The following is a 21,403-nucleotide window of genomic DNA, read 5'->3' on the forward strand; positions in this document are numbered from 1 at the left end:
ATGAGGACTCACAACGTTGCTGGCCTAGCCGCCTTCTTTTGAAATTTTCCCTAGGTCTCTTCGCCCACACCGAAGGACCACCAAAGCCCACCACTCCAAATGGCGCAGACACTCTGGATCTAGCCTCACTTCCCTCCAGACCCTGCTAAACATCAAAACAAGGGCAAATAAGTCACATAAAGAACCTCGGACTGGCCTTGCCGAACGATAAGGCCCGTGTAAAAGTGAATAGGAAGGCTCATGCGAAAATAAGTGTTGAGGACTCGCACCTCTTCTCCTTCCCCCTTACCAAGAGAGCCCAGCTTCACCCTCCTACCGAAGCTACAAAAACTGACAAATGCAAGGTTACAGTGTCCTTGCCGAACTGCAATTGCTAGGCTAAAGGAAAATGGGGGATGTTCCAAAAAAGTCTTCCCCAAAACTCTCAATTATTCTCTCCTTCCACATGCAAGGACAAGCCCACGATCCAAGTCCTCCTTACTAAGACGATCCAGCTCCAATCTTGTCGAATCTTCTGGGGCGCAGCTCTGTCTTCTTCCCAATATCACCAAATAACAAGCAAAAAAAAACCTTCAAGGCTCTTGACGGCGCAAAATCTAGTGAGGAGGCCCAACCGGGTATCCTCAAAATCACATTCTTGCCGGAGACCTAGGAGCCTAGCTCCAAACACAATCTTTCCGAAACCTTGGAGGCCTAGACCCACTCGCGTTCATAGGTTCTCTGAACTACCGACGCAAGGCGTTGGGAGCGCAAGGGATGGTACCGAAGCTTCGAAGGATCCCAGATGTCGAAGCTGGAGGTTGGCGGCATAAAAAGGCACACACCTCTCCTAAAAATAAATCCCTAGCGAAAGTCATATCTTGCCGAAGCTTAAGGCCCTAGGCCATGCCACTATGCTCTTACCGAAGTCCAATTAGGGCTCAGCTAATACCCATGCCCTAAACCCACGCGGCCCGGCTCCAAGGTCTGCCGAAGCCCAAGGCAGCTTGAGCTAGACCCAAACCACTCTCTTGCTGAGCCGCCGAAGCCTTCACGCTTCTCCAAGAGGCCTCAAAAAATTTTTAACCACCCCTGCCGTTCGGCAGGATCTGTTCCAAGTTACACGGCGCTTGCCGAACAAGTTTTGAAACCCCATTTCCGAACAAGCTCAAGCCCAAAGGCTCAGCTCCAAAACAAACTCCTAAGGCCAAGCTCTGTACACAAGCTTGGAGGCCCATAGAGTTGCGCCATGCCTCCCTTTTTCCAAAGGCCCGAACCCAAACTCCTTCCAAGAACGCTCTTGCCGACCAAGCTTTTTTAAAAAAAGAGGAACCTGCCGAACAACAGGCACCATGGAGAAGGCAAGAGGGGAAAAAGAACTATTGGGTTAAAAAAAAAACAAAAAAACAAAAAAACAAAAAAACAAAAAAACAAAAAAACAAAAAAAAAATTTGCTGAACCTGCCTTGTCGAATGGCAAGGCCCATGCTGAAGCTAGGAGGAGGCATCACCAAAAAAATAAATAAAATAAAATAAAAATTAAGCGTGACCTTGCCAAACGGCAAGGCATATGCTCAAAATCAAGGCCTTACCGAAGCTTCTCGGCCCAGCTCCAAGGATCTCACCACAAGCTTCTCGGCCCAACCCCAAAGCACAAGCCGAAGGATCAACCCACACATAACCTTCATAAATTATCCCAGCTCTATGTCATATAGCAAGACCTGTACTACAACCTCAGGCACCATACGACTCTTGCTCAACCTAACACCTAGGCCATACTCTTAAAGCTTGACACAACTTCTAGCTTACCAACTTGGGGGACTAGGAAATGCCCTACGGCTCCTACTAAATTGGGAATGCTCGGTCATGATTATACAAAATCTTACAAGTTCCCAACCCAGAAGTTGCTTCTTGACCGTGAACTTGGGGGATTACTGTTTACACCATAATCAACCGAGCATATCTAGCACCAAAACAACTAGCACCATGGTAGACATGCCTTCTTTCCTACCGAAGGAAGTCACTCCTTCCCTACCGAAGGAAGACACTCTTCCAAGGCGACCAATACCTGCCGAAGCTCCCAACTGCCGAACCTAGCCTCCAGGGACACATGTCATTATCCCAGCTCTATGTCATATGGCAAGACCTGTACTACAACCTCAGCCACCATACGACTCTTGCTCAACCTAACACCTAGGCCATACTCTTAAAGCTTGACACAACTTCTAGCTTGCCAACTTGGGGGACTAGGAAATGCCCTACGGCTCCTACTAAATTGGGAATGCTTGGTTATGATTATACAAAATCTTACAAGTTCCCAACCCAGAAGTTGCTTCTTGACCGTGAACTTGGGGGATTACTGTTTACACCATAATCAACCGAGCATATCTAGCACCAAAACAACTAGCACCATGGTAGACATGCCTTCTTTCCTACCGAAGGAAGTCACTCCTTCTTCCCTACCGAAGGAAGACACTCTTCCAAGGCGACCAATACCTGCCGAAGCTCCCAACTGCCGAACCTAGCCTCCAGGGACACATGTCACCACCACAACGGCTTGCACAAAGTCCCACATCGAAACTTTGTGCAAGCCTTCCATTTTCACCTCCTTATAAATAGGGAACAATACCCAGGACGAAAAGGGTAACTATTTTCTCACATTTACTGTTACTCTGCCAAAATTACCATAAAGAGCTAACTTAAGCATCGGAGAGCCTTCGGCAGGCACCACAGCGGTGTCCGAAGCTTGAGGACTGCTTCTTCCCCTTATCTTCTGCAGGTCATTCGATTACCGAAGGTCCTCACCTTCTTCCCTCCTGAAGATACCACCTTCCTACACATTCCTTTCCTAAGTTGACCCTCCCAAAAGGAGCATCAACAATGGCGATCCAGTTCTTTTCAGGAAAGATTGATGAAGAATTGGATTCGGCAGATATTGGATTGAGACTCTGTTGCATGCTGAGAGATGTATTCAATGTGCAGCCTTGCAATCAAGAAAAAGCACTACTTCCGAAGTTGGAAGATTTTGCTATCGATGTCAAGAAACTCATTTCCAAAAATCATAATTCCAATTGGTTCGTACGGAAGATCATCAGGGGGCTAAACCTTATTCACAGCAAGCTCAGAAATGCATCAACTTCCAACAACAACCCTTCTGCTTCTACTTCTGCTTCCAAGAAATCGGAGAAAGAACTTTTCAAGAAAAATCTTTTCAAGAAAGGACTGAATTCAGTTCCAATTCCAGAGCCAGAGCCAGAAGGGGTCCATCCAGAGCCAGAACCAATTTTTCCGGAAGTATTTGAGCCAGAGCCACTTTTCAAGAAAGGACTGAATTCAGTTCTAGTTTCAGAGCCAGAGCCAGAAGGCATCCATCCAGAGCCAGAACAAATTAAGCATCGGAGAGCCTTCGGCAGGCACTACGACGGTGGTCGAAGCTTGACGACTGCTTCTTCCCCTTATCTTCTGCAGGTCATTCAATTACCGAAGGTCCTCACCTTATTCCCTGCTGAAGATACCACCTTCCTACACATTCTTTTCCTAAGTTGACCCTCCCAAAAGGAGCATCAACAATGGCGATCCAGTTATTTTCAGGAAAGATTGATGAAGAATTGGATTCGGCAGATATTGGATTGAGACTCTGTTGCATGCTGAGAGATGTATTCAATGTGCAGCCTTGCAATCAAGAAAAAGCACTACTTCCGAAGTTGGAAGATTTTGCTATCGATGTCAAGAAACTCATTTCCAAAAATCATAATTCCAATTGGTTCATACGGAAGATCATCAGGGGGCTAAACCTTATTCACAGCAAGCTCAGAAACGCATCAACTTCCAACAACAACCCTTCTGCTTCTACTTCTGCTTCCAAGAAAGCAGAGAAATAACTTTTCAAAAAAATCTTTTCAAGAAAGGACTGAATTCAGTTCCAATTCCAGAGCCAGAGCCAGAAGGGGTCCATCCAGAGCCAGAACCAATTTTTCCGGAAGTATTTGAGTCAGAGCCACTTTTCAAGAAATGACTGAATTTAGTTCTAGTTTCAGAGCCAGAGCCAGAAGGCATCCATTCAGAGCCAGAACAAATTAAGCATCGGAGAGCCTTCGGCAGGCACCACGGCGGTGTTCGAAGCTTGACGACTGCTTCTTCCCCTTATCCTCTGTAGGTCATTCGATTACCGAAGGTCCTCACCTTCTTCCCTGCTGAAGATACCACCTTCCTACACATTCCTTTCCTAAGTTGACCCTCCCAAAAGGAGCATCAACAATGGCGATCCAGTTATTTTCAGGAAAGATTGATGAAGAATTGGATTCGGCAGATATTGGATTGAGACTCTGTTGCATGCTGAGAGATGTATTCAATGTGCAGCCTTGCAATCAAGAAAAAGCACTACTTCCGAAGTTCGAAGATTTTGCTATCGATGTCAAGAAACTCATTTCCAAAAATCATAATTCAAATTGGTTCGTACGGAAGATCATCAGGGGGCTAAACCTTATTCACAGCAAGCTCAGAAATGCATCAACTTCCAACAACAACCCTTCTGCTTCTACTTCTGCTTCCAAGAAATCGGAGAAAGAACTTTTCAAGACAAATCTTTTCAAGAAAGGACTGAATTCAGTTCCAATTCCAGAGCCAGAGCCAGAACCAATTTTTCCGAAAGTATTTGAGCCAGAGCCACTTTTCAAGAAAGGACTGAATTCAGTTCTAGTTTCAGAGCCAGAGCCAGAAGGCATCCATCCAGAGCCAAAACAAATTAAGCATCGGAGAGCCTTCGGCAGGCACCACGACGGTGTTCGAAGCTTGACGACTGCTTCTTCCCCTTATCTTCTGCAGGTCATTCAATTACCGAAGGTCCTCACCTTATTCCCTGCTGAAGATACCACCTTCCTACACATTCCTTTCCTAAGTTGACCCTCCCAAAAGGAGCATCAACGATGGCGATCCAGTTATTTTCAGGAAAGATTGATGAAGAATTGGATTCGGCAGATATTGGATTGAGACTCTGTTGCATGCTGAGAGATGTATTCAATGTGCAGCCTTGCAATCAAGAAAAAGCACTACTTCCGAAGTTGGAAGATTTTGCTATCGATGTCAAGAAACTCGTTTCCAAAAATCATAATTCCAATTGGTTCATACGGAAGATCATCAGGGGGCTAAACCTTATTCACAGCAAGCTCAGAAACGCATCAACTTCCAACAACAACCCTTCTGCTTCTACTTCTGCTTCCAAGAAAGCAGAGAAATAACTTTTCAAGAAAAATCTTTTCAAGAAAGGACTGAATTCAGTTCCAATTCCAGAGCCAGAGCCAGAACCAATTTTTCCGGAAGTATTTGAGCCAGAGCCACTTTTCAAGAAAGGACTGAATTCAGTTCTAGTTTCAGAGCCAGAGCCAGAAGGCATCCATCCAGAGCCAAAACAAATTAAGCATCGGAGAGCCTTCGGCAGGCACCACGACGGTGTTCGAAGCTTGACGACTGCTTCTTCCCCTTATCTTCTGCAGGTCATTCAATTACCGAAGGTCCTCACCTTATTCCCTGCTGAAGATACCACCTTCCTACACATTCCTTTCCTAAGTTGACCCTCCCAAAAGGAGCATCAACGATGGCGATCCAGTTATTTTCAGGAAAGATTGATGAAGAATTGGATTCGGCAGATATTGGATTGAGACTCTGTTGCATGCTGAGAGATGTATTCAATGTGCAGCCTTGCAATCAAGAAAAAGCACTACTTCCGAAGTTGGAAGATTTTGCTATCGATGTCAAGAAACTCGTTTCCAAAAATCATAATTCCAATTGGTTCATACGGAAGATCATCAGGGGGCTAAACCTTATTCACAGCAAGCTCAGAAACGCATCAACTTCCAACAACAACCCTTCTGCTTCTACTTCTGCTTCAAAGAAAGCAGAGAAATAACTTTTCAAGAAAAATCTTTTCAAGAAAGGACTGAATTCAGTTCCAATTCCAGAGCCAGAGCCAGGAGGGGTCCATCCAGAGCCAGAACCAATTTTTCCGGAAGTATTTGAGCCAGAGCCTTTTTTCAAGAAAGGACTGAATTCAGTTCTAGTTTCAGAGCCAGAGCCAGAAGGCATCCATCCAGAGCCAGAACAAATTAAGCATCGGAGAGCCTTCGGCAGGCACCACGACGGTGTTCGAAGCTTGACGACTGCTTCTTCCCCTTATCTTCTGCAGGTCATTCAATTACCGAAGGTCCTCACCTTATTCCCTGCTGAAGATACCACCTTCCTACACATTCCTTTCCTAAGTTGACCCTCCCAAAAGGAGCATCAACAATGGCGATCCAGTTATTTTCAGGAAAGATTGATGAAGAATTGGATTCGGCAGATATTGGATTGAGACTCTGTTGCATGCTGAGAGATGTATTCAATGTGCAGCCTTGCAATCAAGAAAAAGCACTACTTCCGAAGTTGGAAGATTTTGCTATCGATGTCAAGAAACTCATTTCCAAAAATCATAATTCCAATTGGTTCATACGGAAGATCATCAGGGGGCTAAACCTTATTCACAGCAAGCTCAGAAACGCATCAACTTCCAACAACAACCCTTCTGCTTCTACTTCTGCTTCCAAGAAAGCAGAGAAATAACTTTTCAAGAAAAATCTTTTCAAGAAAGGACTGAATTCAGTTCCAATTCCAGAGCCAGAGCCAGAAGGGGTCCATCCAGAGCCAGAACCAATTTTTCCGGAAGTATTTGAGCCAGAGCCACTTTTCAAGAAAGGACTGAATTCAGTTCTAGTTTCAGAGCCAGAGCCATAAGGCATCCATCCAGAGCCAGAACAAATTTTCCTGGAAGTGTTTGAGCCATAGCCACTTTTCAAGAAAGTACTGAATTCAGTTCCAGTTCCAGAGCTAGGGCCAGAGCCAGAGCCAGAAGGCGTCCATCCAGAGCCAAATCCAGAAGCAATTTTCCCGGAAGTATCAGGGCCACTTCTCAAGAAAGGACTGAATTCAATTCCAGTTCTAGAGCCAAAGCCAAAAGGCGTCCATCCAGAGCCAGAACCAATTTTCTCGGGAGTATTTGAAGTGGAATTTGATAGGGACCGGCTCCTGAGTGAAATTTTGGAGGTAATGAATGATCTGACCGCAATCTTGTCAGAAATTAAGGACCTTAGTGCAATGACAAAGAAATCTAAGGTTCCTTTTGTTCTTCGACTCAAGAAGAAAAAAGTTTTGGATTCTCTCAAAACATTGAATTTTCAGATATGTTATCTCAAACTGAAGAAGAACTGTTTTGGGAAAAATTATGATTTGGACATCAAAATGTGTAAATTATGGGGCAAGGGTCCAAATCCGCATGTGAAATGATAATTCCAATTTGTGAGTTTTTGATGTGTAATTCCCCAAAATATAGAGCAATGGATACAGAACCAAAGCTGGCCACTATTCTCCTTATCATCTAATATTTTGTAAATTGTAGCAACATTATCAAGATTAGTAGTTTTCCATAGAGCTCACGTATTAGTAGGTTTTGGTGTCACTGCATTTTTCGTATGTTGAAGGATAACGAATGTAATAGCAACGCGAATCTTAAGGTTCCTAAATGTTTCATATAGCTCAACTTATGCGTGGGCGTAATATGATATCTGAGCTTGTTTGACTAATTAAATTTCTCCTTGCGACCCCCCTCTTTTTTTGACCTAGCCGCTTTCTCTCTTTAGGAAAGAAAACCCAAGGCTTGGAGACTTAGCCGCCACCCCCCTTTGGGGGTGGGTTACCTCCTTTTGCTCTCCCCCCTCCCTCCCCCTCTACCCTGCTTCTGTATTGCCCCTCCTCTCTCCTCTCGCCCCTCTCTCCTTTCCTTCCTTTGTTTCCCGTCCTCTCTTTCCCTCCCTCCTTGAGTTTTCTTCCTCACCCCTTTCTTTTGCTGTGACTTTGGGATTTTCTTTTATTTTGCGGAGAGTGTGTGGTTGGGTGTGGGTGGTTTCGTTGTTCTGCTCCTATTCTGGATCTACTTTGTCCAGGAATTGCCTCTATGTTTTGGTGGCTTGGGTAGTTTCCCCTGTGGCGGTTCCAGTTGGTTTATTGTTTCCGTTGTTGTGTTGCCGGCAATTTTTTTGCTATGTTTGTTTCTTTTGCAGATTTGAGATTTGATTCATGCTGGAAAACTACTTCAGATCTGTGAGTAGCCTCTATCTGTGATTTGGTGGCAAACGGGGTGACCAAGCGTGCTGTGCGATTCTCTTCAGCCTTTTGTGCTGCTTTTGTTTTCAACCCGTTTGTGGTGTTGATCAATATTCTCTTCTAGTTTTTACTTGTAAGAGCCTCTAGTGCTTGATATGCATTTTCTCCTCCTACCACTGGCGGCTATTTCTCGGCACCTTCCCTTCACCACCATCTTCAGCACCTCGACCACACGAGGGTCTCCTCTATTTGGTGTCTCTTATGCAGTTGGGGTTGCTTTTAAAGTGCTTATGTCACTTATTGCTTGGATTATGGTAGCGCTCTTTGTAGCTTTGGTGGCTTGTCCACCACCATTTTCTGTCTCGAGCATTGGTTACTGGTTCCTCTCCAGTCGGTGTGGGCTTGTGTTGATTATGCTGCTGTTTGGCTTTGGGTGGTGTGGCATTTCCCCGTTCTGTATTCACTGCCTTTTGTGTGCACTTTGCTTTTCTGGGCTTTATGTCCTCTTCAAGTTTTATGATGTAGTAGGTTTTATGCCTTCTTGTGTTGCAATTTGTCAAATTCCTTTGAGGAGCTCACTTTGTAGTAACCGGCTTTTGCCTTTTATCTAATAAAATTTGATTCCAACCAAAAAAAAAAGAAGCTCAACTTATGCGTCAACAAGTTGACCAAAAAAAACAGCAAATATGTTGATTACCAAAATTATGACAAGCTTAAAACTCAAATCCAGGATGTGGGCCCACTATTGTCTCATATTCTAACATTTAGTCTCACATGTGGGTCTCTCTCTCTCTCTCCATCACTAGGGAACCAAACATGATGTGTAATTTCCACCAACGCAAAAGCAACGGATACATGCGTATCCTTGTCATGGGATATTCTCCCTACATGCGTATAAACCAATACACACAAGGATATTGAAATATAAGTTGAAGTGAAATTGTCTTTATTCTTCTTCTGCAGAGGCTTGCTGGTTTTTGGCAGATGAGTCATGCCTGGAAAATATGGAAATGGGTGACAATCAATCCATTGTAATTCATTATTTTTGAAAACAAAGACGCAGAATATGTAAATAGCGACTTACTGAATTTTACATGACAGTTGAAACAGGGCAGTTAGAGACATCCCAAGATTGACACTGACAAGATTCCAGTTCTTCTGCAATCTCAAAATGGACAAGCTATAATTACTGAAGAATCGATCTCAAACTTATACAACAAATTTCTTGGACAAAAAGAAACTTCTTCAACTGCAAATTGTTGGCTCTAATTGATAATTTGAGGTTTAGAATCAATTACTGGTTTAATTAATGTCCCTTAAAGAATTATTAATTTAAATTCAATATTAAATTTAGAAATTAATGTTGTTTTCTTTTTATGAATTATACGATCAGTATTCTTTTTTATTATAGTTTTATGAATAATAGTGTACATTCGAAAAATAATTTAATTTAGAATTATAATATATATCATTCAATGCATTCTTTTTTTATTTGATTTAATAGGTATAATTGGAAAATTATACAAACTTTATTTTCCATTCTACTCAAAACAAACATTGGAGAGGAAATAAAGTGATATCTCCCGGTTACTTTCCCAACATTACCAAACATAGGAAAGGAATCTTCATTTCCCATTCCTTGGGAAATGACACAGGAAATGATTTCCTCTCAAATTCATTATGTGAATCAATTGTACACTAGCAATCTCGTTGATTCATTATTGCTCAACTACAAACATGGGGCCAATTGGTCATTGTCCTTGCAGCTGTTAACAAATCAAGTCCAATGTCTCAATTCCGTCAATTTCAATAATTAAAAATTATTTAATATTAAGTTAAAAATAATTAACTTTAATATAAAATTTAAGTATAATATATTTAAAAAGAAAATTAATAAAATTAATACTTAAATTAATAATAAATAAATGTGGCTGGTGGGACTCTTCAAATCTAGCATCACAAAACATCCGGGGACAAAGAAGAAGAAGAAGAAAACATAGGATAACTTTTCCCCGTGTCATTGTGTTCAGTGGCGAAGCCAGAATTTCATGTGTATGGGGGCCTCTTACAAATTATAAAGAATAAAAAATTCGAACTCACAATACATATGAAAAATAGTGTATATATATCACATATGTCAAGAATTATATTGTTTATTGGTTGCAATCATAATTGTCCTCAACAAAGGAATAGACAAATACATTATAAGCAAGAAAAATTGCAAGAGATATCACAAATTAAACCAAAAAAAAAAAAACCTTAGGTCCCTTCATGCATTTATATCATACATGAAAAAATATTGACTAAGTATGAAAAATGGTTTTTCGGAACAATCATTTTCTCAAGATAATTTTTGGCGGCTTTTATTCCTTACACATCAAATAAGAAAACTTGATTTTATGGGATTTTGATATGGAGTGTATATTGACTTAATGAGCCATCATTTTTAGCCTAAATCGTATTTTACACTAAAACTGATTTTTCATATTTTGATTTTGTGGGAATTTGATTTTCTAGTATTTTTATTTGAATCCAAATAGGGGGTACTTTCTTATTTACATTGTAAACTTAAGTAAATGGAGTAATATAAAAATAAATTAAAGTAAGAGGACAAAGACATTTACTTAAATGTTGAAAATGGAAATAAGGTAATCTATACACCTGGAGTGCACCACCACTAGCTGAGTAAGGGGCAATTTAAAGTACATCCTTATGCCTTAACAGGTCCACCACAACACATATGGGTACATATCTAAACGTAAAGTATTTGAAATAATATACATATAGAAATACATAATAGTATATTACTTTTAAAATATAAAATAAAAGAAAAAAACTTGAGTGGGGGCTTGGGACCACACTGGTCCCAATTTGGCTCCGCCCCTGATTGTGTTATTGGCCAGAGATAGCAAAACAGTGTTATCCCGTTATAGGTAAGTTTTTTTTTTCAGCAAAGCAGGCCAATACAAAGATACTAAAACTATTTATTTATTAGCCTAAAAGTAGTGGAGTCAGTGTGGAACAAGGGTAAAGGGTGGAAAACCCCCCTGGACTATTCGGCTTGTCGAAATGTCCACCCTGAAAAAAAAATTCAGCCAATTTAGCCTTCGTATTAAATTTAATCACCAATTTCACTCCTGCCGTTAGATTTTCCCCAATTCCATCCAAATGCCTGTCAAAAAAACCACGTGAGAGGCACATGAGTCGTCTGCTGAGGGTAATATCGTCCTTTCACACCTCAGCCCTCAGTCCCCTTTGACTGCTTCCTTCGTATGGTCAATTCCCAAATCAGAGTTAGGGTTCATGGAAAAAGAGTTTAGGGGAAGACAATGAAAATCTTCATCATTCTGTTCCAAATCTTACTGTCAACAATGCAGGAGAGGGCGCCGCTGGTTCAGCTTCAGATTCTAGAAGCTTTAGTTTCTCAGGTACTCTCAAACCTTTTGAAGAGAGTGATGAAGAAGAGACACGATCTGTTTACTCTGATTCCAATGTGTCTGTGGGAAAATACCGTGTGAAAGGAAGTTTCTCTTCAATTCTCCAGTCCATTTTTGACAAATACGGTGATATAGCAGCAAGTTGTCAATTGGAATCAATTGTCATCCGCTCTTACTATCTCGAGTGCGTATGTTATGTGGTTCAAGAGTTGAAGCGAACTTCAATCAAGCAGCTGACAAAGCCTAAAGTCAAAGAAATGTTATCTATATGCTTAAGGATGTAGAATCCTCAGGAATGGATGTTGGTTGGCTTCGTCTTATCATCAACGAATGTGCAGAAGCCACTGAACTTGTCAACGAATGAGCAATCCCAATACATTCCACCAAAACCTTCAACATCTCCAACCTGTGATGCTTCACACACAAGTGGAACCCACTCTCGCCTCCAACCTTTGATGCTTCACACCACCAAAACAAATTGCAACTTCAATAATTAAGGTTCTAACTTCCAAACAATTTCAAAACTTCAATAACGCAAACAATACTTTGTGTAGCCATCAACTTCCCATCAAAAGCAGTGGCACCTACAAATTCAGTGCAAGCCTCCCTAGCACTCGCAATAACCCGGCTCGAGTCTGGGGTGGTACCTTCAAAGACAAAGCGACACCTGGTTTTCAAGATTCCTCATTAGTGACAGGATTGCAGATCTGGGAAAAAAAACTTTGATGAGGGTTTGTGTCCAAAGCTTTGATGTAGATCTGGGTTACAGATTTGTTTTCGTTGTTGATTTCTTTGGCCTGGTTTTGGTTTTGGTTTTTTTTTTTAAGTTTTCCAACTTTTGGCTGGTTACAGAGAAGGAATCAATCAAAGGGGGCTGAGGGCTGAGGTGTGAAGGGACGATATTACCCTCAGCAGATGACTCACGTGCTTCTCACATGGTTTTTTTTACGGGCATTTGGATGGAATTGGGGAAAACCTAACGGCAAGGGTGAAATTGGCGATTAAATTTAATACGAAGGCTAAATTGGCTGAATTTTTTTTTCAGGGTGGATATTTCGACAAGCCGAATAGTCCAGGGGAGTTTTCCACCATTTACCCTGTGGAACAATCATATGCATACATCTGCTTAAACACGTTACAATCAAATGTACAACCAAGCATGCATTACATGAAGCACAATACAGTAGAGAAAAAATAGAGCAGACTCTTTTTGCTTTAATTGTAGCCTTCAGGTAGAACTCCATATGTTGATATTTCCAGGCCTAGAAAGTAATACACGTCTCAAGGGAGGACTTGGCAAGCCAAAATAAGCCCGGATCATCCCGCTTCAACACTAGATAAGTTTCTGGTCTTCCAATTTCATCCACAATATTTTCATTGAAGCCAATCAGGAAAAGGATAGCCATGGCAGCTAAAATCACAAAAAAAGGAGGGGGGAGGAGGGGAGAAGGTTAAAAGTTGTTCATTTTTCATCATGAAGCTACAGCTTTAATTTCAAGCAGAAAAATTATCAGATATATTCCTATAATTATTATCTGCTACATGTACCACATTGCAGACCCCAATGTATCACTTTGTTTTGCTTAATACAAACTAAAACTCTACATGTAGCATTCCAGTCATAAAAGTAGGTCTGGGAGAAAGAAGCGATCGATGAGGTTAAATTTTTCATCGGCCTCAATTGAACTGTGAGGTTCAAACATAATCCAACAATAATCCATGAGAAAGATTATGCTTTACTCTAAGTAATAATAATTTTACATGACTAGAACAAGAGTCTGTCTAGCTAGAAACCAGCATGCCAAGTTAATATACAATAAGTTGAAGTGAAATTGTCTTTATTCTTCTTCTGCAGCAGCTTGCTGGTTTTTGACAGATGAGTCATGCCTGGAAAATATGGAAATGGGTGCCAATCAATCCATTGTAATTAATTGTTTTTGAAAACAAGGACGCAGAATATGTATATAGCAACTCACTGAATTTTACGTGACAGTTGAAACAGGGCAGTTAGAGACATCCCAAGATTGACACTGACAAGATTCCAGTTCTTCTGCAATCTCAAAATGGACAAGCTATAATAACTGAAGAATCTATCTCAAACTTATACAACAAATTTCTTGGACAAAAAGAAACTTCTTCAACTGCAAATTGTTGGCTCTAATTGATAATTTGAGGTTTAGAATCAATTACTGGTTTAATTAATGTGCTGTATCTTGCCCATATAAGTCCACTGCATGCAAGGACTGGAGATCATCAAATGGGGATGACAAAAGTTTCTATCAGTAACGAGTTAACAACCAGAAAGTAATAGTGCTACTGAACTAGTTAGGACCCGTTTGGGAGTGCTGTTAGTTATTTGAATGCGCATTTAGCCATTCTAAAAACACTCGCAAACGGACCCTAATGTAAACTCGTCTGTAGAAATGACAAGACATAGGCCTCAAAGAAATAAGCGATTCAGCAGTTCAACCAACCTGATTGCTGAGCATAGGATAAGTCCTCGGGTGGTTTTGAGGAGTCAAGAATATTTGCAATGGTTAGACCCCATTTGAAAGTTGGGGCCCAAAAATGAACTGCAAAATTAAAACACATAATAAACCTTTAACATATGAGTGGCTCTGATGTTCTTTTACAATTTCTTATCACAATAAGTGTTCATATATCCTATGATACATTAGGAAAGTTCTGGTTTTACCCACAAAAATCTGAGGCCTAAGCTTGTACCTAAATCAAATCTGAGGCCTGGGTTTAAAAACTGATGAGGGTTTTCTTTCTCTGATAAACTAGTTTCTGACTTAGAAACCAACAATCTCAATCATGTTCTTGAATCTCAATAATTTTGATGCATCATGCATGGTAATTAAGCACCATCTAGCTGATTAGCATGGTATTTACTAAAAAATGAACTAAACTCGGATATGATTTAAGCTTTCAAACTTTGATATCAGCAATTCATCATTGAGAAATGAAGAACAACAATATGGCTAAATGATCAACACGAACATTTCAAAACATGTAGAGTAAGGGAAACAGAATTAATTAAGTAGAGAAGTGAACAAACTAGTTTTTGGGCCTGCTGGGTGGTTCCAAATTGCTTGCAGCTTAGAATTTGCCATGATATCGAATTCTTCCCCCTTCTCAGCTCCTAGGTTGGATAAAGTAGCAAAACTGAGGAAGAAGAAGACAAAAAAAGATTATATTTGTTGATATTTATATATCATTCCTCCCAATACTTATGAGTTTTTGGCATCCAAAGAAAGCGAAATAAAGGAATCCGACAAAAAAAAAATTATTTAAACTAAGGAAAAGAAAACATAAGATAAGTTCCTGGCTCTCTATTATTGGAAAATTCTTTTCAACATTTGTAGATCGCTTGGTTTTTGGAGTTTGGCTACAAAAGAAAAGCCAGCTTATAATTAACTAGCACAAAAAGCTGCAAAAACAGACAGGAAGCAACTACACCATACACAGAATATCAAGCCACAGCTAGCATTTCTCCTACTTGGCCAATAGCTAAATAAAGGTCGTTAAAGCCATCAAACCCCATGATACTCGGTAGTGTGTGAGAAAATCACTTGTATTCAGAAGAGAAAAAAAGGTAATTAAAAAGCCTCCTTTTTTTATTTTTCCTCTTTCTATCTACAAAGGAGAGGGGACATATTCAAACTCTGGCTTTTGAGTGTGGGCTAAACGCTCTCTATCACTAGAGTTACAAACCGTCACGTATTAAGGCTTAGTTTGGTATTGCTGTGCTTTTAAAAAAAACTGCTTCTGCTGTGCTGTGAAAATAAACAGCTGTGAAGTGAAGCAGCAAAGTGTTTGGTAATCTAGATTTTTAAAAGTGCTGTGAGTATAAAAAGCAGTGTCATAGTGTTTGGTAAACTTTTTTATAGAAGTGCTGTAAGAGTGTATAATGACAATAAAGGGCATGATGAATTTTTTTTCAAAACCTAAAATTACCATAAGAAATAAAAAATGTATAATTTTTCTCCTTTTTGTTTCTTCCTTTCTTCTTCCTTCTCAGGCCCCATTTCCTCTTCTTTCTTTTTTTTTTCTCTCTCCCTCTCTCCTTTCTCTTTTCTTCTTCCTTCACGGGCCCCAATTTTTTTTTCCTCTCCCTCTTCTCTCCTCTCTCCTTTCTTCTTCCTTCACAGCCCGCCACCCCCCCCCCCCCCCCCCACTTTTTTTTTCTTCCAGATCTCTGCAATCCTATCATTGATTGATAAGGAATCAAATATGCAATAATTGGTTTTACCCCACTGATTCCCCAATCCTAAAAAAACCCCATCCCACGGTACCCACCTGTATCTCTCTCTCTCCATTGCCCCAAAACACCAAGAGAAAAAACCCGGATCAAGAATTTTAAGAACCAAAAACTCAACCCAAACCCAAATAAAAACTGTGTTGTCATCAAAGAAAACAACAAGAAGGAAATCAAATCCAAATGAAAATTTTGTTTTCCTGTGGTTTTGATTTGAGTTTCAACTTTCCCTTGATTTTGGTTTCCAAGAGAAGGTCAACGAATTGTTGATGGGTTCAAGAATCTATTTTTTGTGAAAATCATTGATGAAGGAGGGTAGATGCTTGTGTTGCTATTGATTTTGGTCCTCCACAATTAGCATACAGATGTTTGAAGATATATTTGGGGTTTGGATCTTTTGTGGTTGGAGTGGATATCACAGACTGGGGGGCTGGGGTTGAGTTTTTTTTAAGATGTGGTTTGAATTTTTGTGGCTGGAGTGGAGAGCTAGGGGCTGGGTTTTTTTTTTGGTCGGAGGGGAAGAAGATGAATCGAGTTGCGGACAGAAGTCGAGTTGCCAGAGAAAAGAAGAAGAATCGAGTTGCAGTACCTTAACGTAGAATAGAAAGTGAGGATAACATATGTCATTTGCTAAAATGAATGGGGGTATTATAGGTATTTTGAATGTTTCATTAATTGCTCCGCATGCTTCCATCCGCAGCAGTTTTGAGAAGCACCTCTTGAGCTGCTTCTGAAATCTGCTGTGAGTCACTCTTGAGCTGCTTCTGAAATCTGCTGTGAGTCACAGCAATTTTGAAAAAAAGCAGCCTTATCTTGATTTACCAAACACTTTTTCATTCAAAACTTAAAAAATAAGCTGCTTCTTTTAAAAGTTAAGCAACCCCAAACTAAGCCTAAGCCTCTTTTGATGGCATTTAAGTGCACAATGTTGATGTGCCGGATCAAGATGTTGATGTTTACAAAGAGAAATTCTACCACATGACCAAATTGCGTGTAACCTTAACCATAAATAATATTACAAAAATTTCTAAAACCAATCAAAGCCCCAATCATGAAATTATGAAAGAAAAATCCATAATTGAAGAAACCCAGATTGAGAATTGGGATGACTTACTCAGATTATGATCGAACTCTTGTCTTTCTAGGAAGCAAATATTCTGAGAATTACGTTGTCCTATATATCAGCTCAATTTTTAAGACGTCAAATAGTAAAAGAATCTCGACCAAAAAGAAAATAGTAAAAGAATTTTGACAACCAATTAAGACTCTTTAAATGGCTAGTAAGCGGGCGGTTTAGAGGTGCCGAACAGAGATATTTATAAAGAGAAGTTGTGCTACATGTCATGTACCACATTGCTGACCCTAATTTTGTTTAATACAAACTGCAACTCTACACCAGCATGCCAAGTTAATATACAATAAATTGAAGTGAGATTGTCTTCATTCTTCTTCTGCATCAGCTTCTTGGGTTTTGGCAGTTAAGTCATGCCTGAAAAATATGGAAATGGGTGATAATAAATCCATTGTAATTAATTATTTTAAAAATAAAAAAAATACACGGAATATGTAAATGACAACTTACTGAATTTTTCGTGACAGTTGAAACAGGGCAGTTAGAGACATCCCAAAATTGACACTGGCAAGATTCCAGTTCTTCTGCAATGTCAAAATGGACAAGCGTTAAGAACTGAATAATCTGTCTCAAACTTTTACAGCAAATTTCTTGGCCAATAAGAAACTTTCTTCAACTGCAAATTATTTGCTATAATTGATAATTTGAGGTTTAGAATCAATTACTGGTGTAATTACTGTGCCGTATCTGGCCCATATGAGTCCACTGCATGCAAGGACTGGAGATCATCAAATGGGGATGACAAAACTTTCAATCAGTAATGAGTTTAACAACCAGAAATTCATAGTGCGATACTAATTAGGACCCGTTTGGGAGTGCTTCTCCAATAAGCACTTTTGCTCATAAGTGCTTTTGTTGGAAGCGCTTTTGCACTTTTAACTTTGTCTGCTAAACGACGTCAAATTTGCTCTAAAAACACTCCCAAACAGGCCCTAATGTAAACTCGTATGCATAATTAACAAGACAGGGGCTTCAAACAAATAAGGGTTTTCATCAGCTCAACCAACCTGATTGCTGAGGATAGGATAGTTCCTCCGGTGGTTTTGAAGAGTCAAGGATATTTGCAATGGTTAAACCCCATTTAAAAGTTGGGGCCCAAAAATGGACTGCAAAATTAAAACACATAATAAACCTTTAATATATAAGTTGCTAGGATCAATTGGGAAAGTTTTAGTTTTATCTAGTTTTACACGCACACAAAAAAAAAAAATCATTAGTTAAAGCTGTCATCACATTCCTATAGGAAGTGATATGTGCACAATTTCAGTAAAGTAACTAAATTATTTTTAATCTTTTGGAAAAAGTGATCAATTATCCTTGAAGTCATGCAAATCTTTCTATTTTTCTTTCATAAGCTTGTATCTGAATCAAATCTGAGACCTGGGTTTAAAAACTGATGAGGATTTCTTTCTCTGAGAAGGTAGTTTCTGAGTTAGAAACCAACAATTTCAAACATGTTCTTGAATCTCAATAACTTTGATGCATGTTAATCAAGCACTATCTAGCTGATTAGCATGGTATGATTAAGCTTTCAAACTTTGATATCAACAATTCATCATTGAGAAATCAAGAACAACAATATGGCTAAATGATCAACACAAATATTTCAAAACTTGTGGAGTAAGGGAAACATAAATAATTAACTAGAGAAGTAAACAAACTAGTTTTTGGGCCGGCTGGGTGGTTCCAAAATGCTTGCAGCTTAGAATTTGCCATGAAACCAAACTCTGCCCCCTTCCTCAGCTCTTAGGTTAGATAAAGTAGAAAAACTGAGGAAGAAGAAGAGAAAAAAATAATTATATATCATTCCTCCCAATACTTCTGAGTTTTGACTACAAACAAAGCGACTGTAATATTTAAATAAAGGAATCCGACAAAAAAAAATATTTAAACAAAGGAAAAAGAAAACATAAGATAAGATCCTGGCTCTCTATTATTGGAAAAGTCTTTTCAACATTTGTAGATAGGTCCCCTGGTTTTTGGAGTTTGGCTACAAAAGCAAAGCAGTCTTATAATTTAACAGGCACCAAAAGCTGCAAAAACAAACAGGAAGCAAGTACACCAAACCAAACACAGAATATTCAAGCCACAGCTAGCATTTCTCCTACTTGGCCAATAGCTAAATAAAAGGCAGTTAGACCTAAACTTGGTCTCAGGTTCGAATCCCATTACACATTAGTAGTGTTTGTGTGAGAAACTCTTGTCTCTTGTATTCAAAAGAAGTAAAACAAGGGTAGTTAAAAAACCTCCTTTCTTTTTTCCTCTTTCTGTCAAAAAAGAAGAGGGGTCACATTCGAAGTCTGGCTTTTGAGTGTCGATGTGCTGGATCAAGATGTTGATGTTTACAAAGAGAAATTCTACCACATGACCAAATTGCATGTAACCTTCCACTCAATACTCTAGAATTGACAATTGAAATTTGAAACAAAGCATATTAGGCTGCATTATTAATTGGTGATATGTAACCCCAAAAAAGGGTTTATTTAGTTCAGTACAAAACTTCACCTTCAGACAAGCATAGATTTATTTCAATAGTTCTAGCCTTCCTATCATGAATGAATAAAGTGTCTCATTTTCTTAACACACAAATCCGCAAAGAAAAAAAATTCAAAAAATAAAATAATTGCACCACTTAGTGAGTATGATCATTTTGATCAATCTGTCACACCAAGATCATCTCAACTTCTCTGGGTAAGCACCAAAATCTTTATCTGCCAAAGAACAAAATCAAGGATTTTTACGATAACTCAGACTGTTCCGGCATCGTTCTTCAGGCTCACAACCCCTTTGATATGGATTTATCTTCACTTTGTAGCAGTTCTCTGGATGCATAAAGCTGCATCCAGGAATGTCATCTCTTGGCAGAGCGCCATAGCCAATCCTCAAGCCCTCTACTTCTTCACCAAAAATATTGCACACACAAGGAGGCTGCTTAAAGACAAAACAGTCCTTGCCTTGGACACAGCCATTTTATCAAAGAGGCTATGAGAATGAGAGGGTCTCTAAAATAAATTATAATGAAGTGAAATTGCATAGGCTGAGCTCTCTGGAATTTATAGGAAGAAGTTTGTCCAGAAATATTTTGGAAGGAATTGATTGATCTTAATTTTATTCTAATTACCTCTAATTAAGCTAATTGATTGATCAGGGTTGTAATTACTTTGGTGCTTCTAATTAGACCGAGTATAAAATTTGTATTTGTTTCCAAGTTTTTCTACATGTGAACTCCTCTCCGAGTTAATTTAAATTTGTCATTGATCATCCTTACATACATGTATATTTTAGACCAAATTTTTAGGGGTGCGGTGGGGTAGGATTCCTATACAAGTTTTAGGCCTAAGTTTCAATGACTGAATTTCTTACCTGTGATTTGGGCTCCAATTTACTTTCCTTTTTATAGACTACAGAGCTTCAAGGAGAATTTTGCTCCCCCCCTGTTTATTTCTAGGCAGCACAATGGATCTCACACTGATTGAGAGACAGTGAAAGTATTAGTTGTTTAGTACCACATATACCCACCGACTACATTAGTGACCACATCTCTTATAGAAATGAGATCTGCTAATGTAGACGTATCTCATTTCTATTAAAAAAAAGTGACAACTAAAATGAATTAGTATAAATAACTGAAAAGCTTACACCTCCTGTAGACCAAGTCTGTGATCACAAGCATTGAAGCTATTATAAGTTGAAAAATAACTTCTATTTATTTTTATTTGAAAAAAAAAAAACCAACAAGAGACTACAATGAACTTTTTATGATAATGGAACCCATCTCACATTTGATTAAAGCTAAAGAGGAAATCAACTCAAAGGGACAAGAAAACGCAATGCTAAAACAAGAAACCAAGAAAGAATATGAAACAAATGCAAAAATAAAAAAGCCTGCAGCTCTGGTGTAAGCACAGGTAGCTAGCTAGCTAGCTCCATTTGCTAATCAATGTCCCAGTACAATCAGATGACTTTGGTCCTCCTCAGCATCTTCTGGCTGTGCCTCATCTGGCTCTTGTGGTGTTGAGCCTGCCTCTTCAAAATCCCCCAGTCTACCAGTGAAAGACACTGCAACCTTGTTCACAATCTTGTAAGTTTCATCTACATCATCATCTCCGATTACATCATCTTCATCTCCCCGGCATTGATCGCCTTTGTTCGGGTCCCCGTGACAGGGACCAGAATGGTGGTCATGAGCCTCAGCCACTTTGATCAAGACCACACTTACCATAAGTGTCCCTAGGCAAAGTAAAAGCATTACTCTTGATACAGCCATGGTTGATATATGAAAAAGGGTTTGTCAAGCTTTTTGTGAGGGACTGTGAGTAGAAATTGGGATTTTGGGGTTTGAGGAGTTTGATAGTGTGATTGGGATTTAAAGAGAGCGTTGTTTACTAAAAATAGGATGCGGTTTTGATTTGTGGCCTTGAGGAGTTTGTTTGAGTTGAGCGAGTCTTAAGGTTTAAGTTAGCAT

At 39.5% G+C, this 21,403-nt stretch overlaps 3 protein-coding genes across 4 annotated transcripts; all 3 read right to left on the reverse strand.

Annotated features, from left to right (window-relative positions):
- Positions 1–13,097: 13,097 nt before the first annotated feature.
- On the reverse strand, positions 13,098–17,054 carry LOC110745353 (mitochondrial pyruvate carrier 4-like). Of its 2 annotated transcripts, none has more exons than XM_021945433.2 (6): positions 16,921–17,054; positions 14,607–14,713; positions 14,020–14,118; positions 13,736–13,788; positions 13,522–13,595; positions 13,098–13,432 (listed from the first exon to the last, which is right to left on the reverse strand). In XM_021945433.2, the coding sequence occupies exons 2-6, from the start codon at positions 14,659–14,661 to the stop codon at positions 13,384–13,386; spliced, it is 330 nt and encodes a 109-aa protein (XP_021801125.1). In that variant the 5' UTR covers positions 14,662–14,713; positions 16,921–17,054; the 3' UTR covers positions 13,098–13,383. The 2 variants fall into 2 exon arrangements, with proteins under 2 accessions (XP_021801125.1, XP_021801126.1); XM_021945434.2 differs by lacking the exon at positions 16,921–17,054 and adding an exon at positions 15,013–15,230.
- A 50-nt stretch (positions 17,055–17,104) lies between these two features.
- On the reverse strand, positions 17,105–18,929 carry LOC110745355 (mitochondrial pyruvate carrier 3). The gene is made up of 5 exons (XM_021945435.2): positions 18,600–18,929; positions 17,946–18,044; positions 17,604–17,656; positions 17,389–17,462; positions 17,105–17,295 (listed from the first exon to the last, which is right to left on the reverse strand). The coding sequence occupies exons 1-5, from the start codon at positions 18,652–18,654 to the stop codon at positions 17,247–17,249; spliced, it is 330 nt and encodes a 109-aa protein (XP_021801127.1). The 5' UTR covers positions 18,655–18,929; the 3' UTR covers positions 17,105–17,246.
- A 1,748-nt stretch (positions 18,930–20,677) lies between these two features.
- On the reverse strand, positions 20,678–21,372 carry RALFL17 (RALF-like 17). Its single transcript, XM_021945436.2, has one exon. The coding sequence runs from the start codon at positions 21,203–21,205 to the stop codon at positions 20,876–20,878; it is 330 nt and encodes a 109-aa protein (XP_021801128.1). The 5' UTR covers positions 21,206–21,372; the 3' UTR covers positions 20,678–20,875.
- Between the last annotated feature and the right edge of the window lie 31 nt (positions 21,373–21,403).

The sequence above is a fragment of the Prunus avium genome, chromosome 3 (assembly GCF_965620075.1).
Source record: "Prunus avium chromosome 3, drPruAviu1.hap1.1, whole genome shotgun sequence".
NCBI lineage: Eukaryota > Viridiplantae > Streptophyta > Magnoliopsida > Rosales > Rosaceae > Prunus > Prunus avium.

Excerpts from the sequence above, each read along its gene's own strand:
- LOC110745353 (XM_021945433.2), bottom strand. The coding sequence starts at position 14,661 with ATGGCAAATTCTAAGCTGCAAGCAATTTGGAACCACCCAGCAGGCCCA. Across the intron at positions 14,119-14,606 it reads CCCAGCAGGCCCAAAAACTA|TTCATTTTTGGGCCCCAACT; the intron begins GTTTGTTCACTT and ends TTAATTTTGCAG. Across the intron at positions 13,596-13,735 it reads ACAGCACATTAATTAAACCA|AAGAACTGGAATCTTGTCAG; the intron begins GTAATTGATTCT and ends TTGAGATTGCAG.
- LOC110745355 (XM_021945435.2), bottom strand. The coding sequence starts at position 18,654 with ATGGCAAATTCTAAGCTGCAAGCATTTTGGAACCACCCAGCCGGCCCA. Across the intron at positions 18,045-18,599 it reads CCCAGCCGGCCCAAAAACTA|TCCATTTTTGGGCCCCAACT; the intron begins GTTTGTTTACTT and ends TTAATTTTGCAG. Across the intron at positions 17,296-17,388 it reads CAACTGTCACGAAAAATTCA|GCATGACTTAACTGCCAAAA; the intron begins GTAAGTTGTCAT and ends CATATTTTTCAG.
- RALFL17 (XM_021945436.2), bottom strand. The coding sequence starts at position 21,205 with ATGGCTGTATCAAGAGTAATGCTTTTACTTTGCCTAGGGACACTTATG.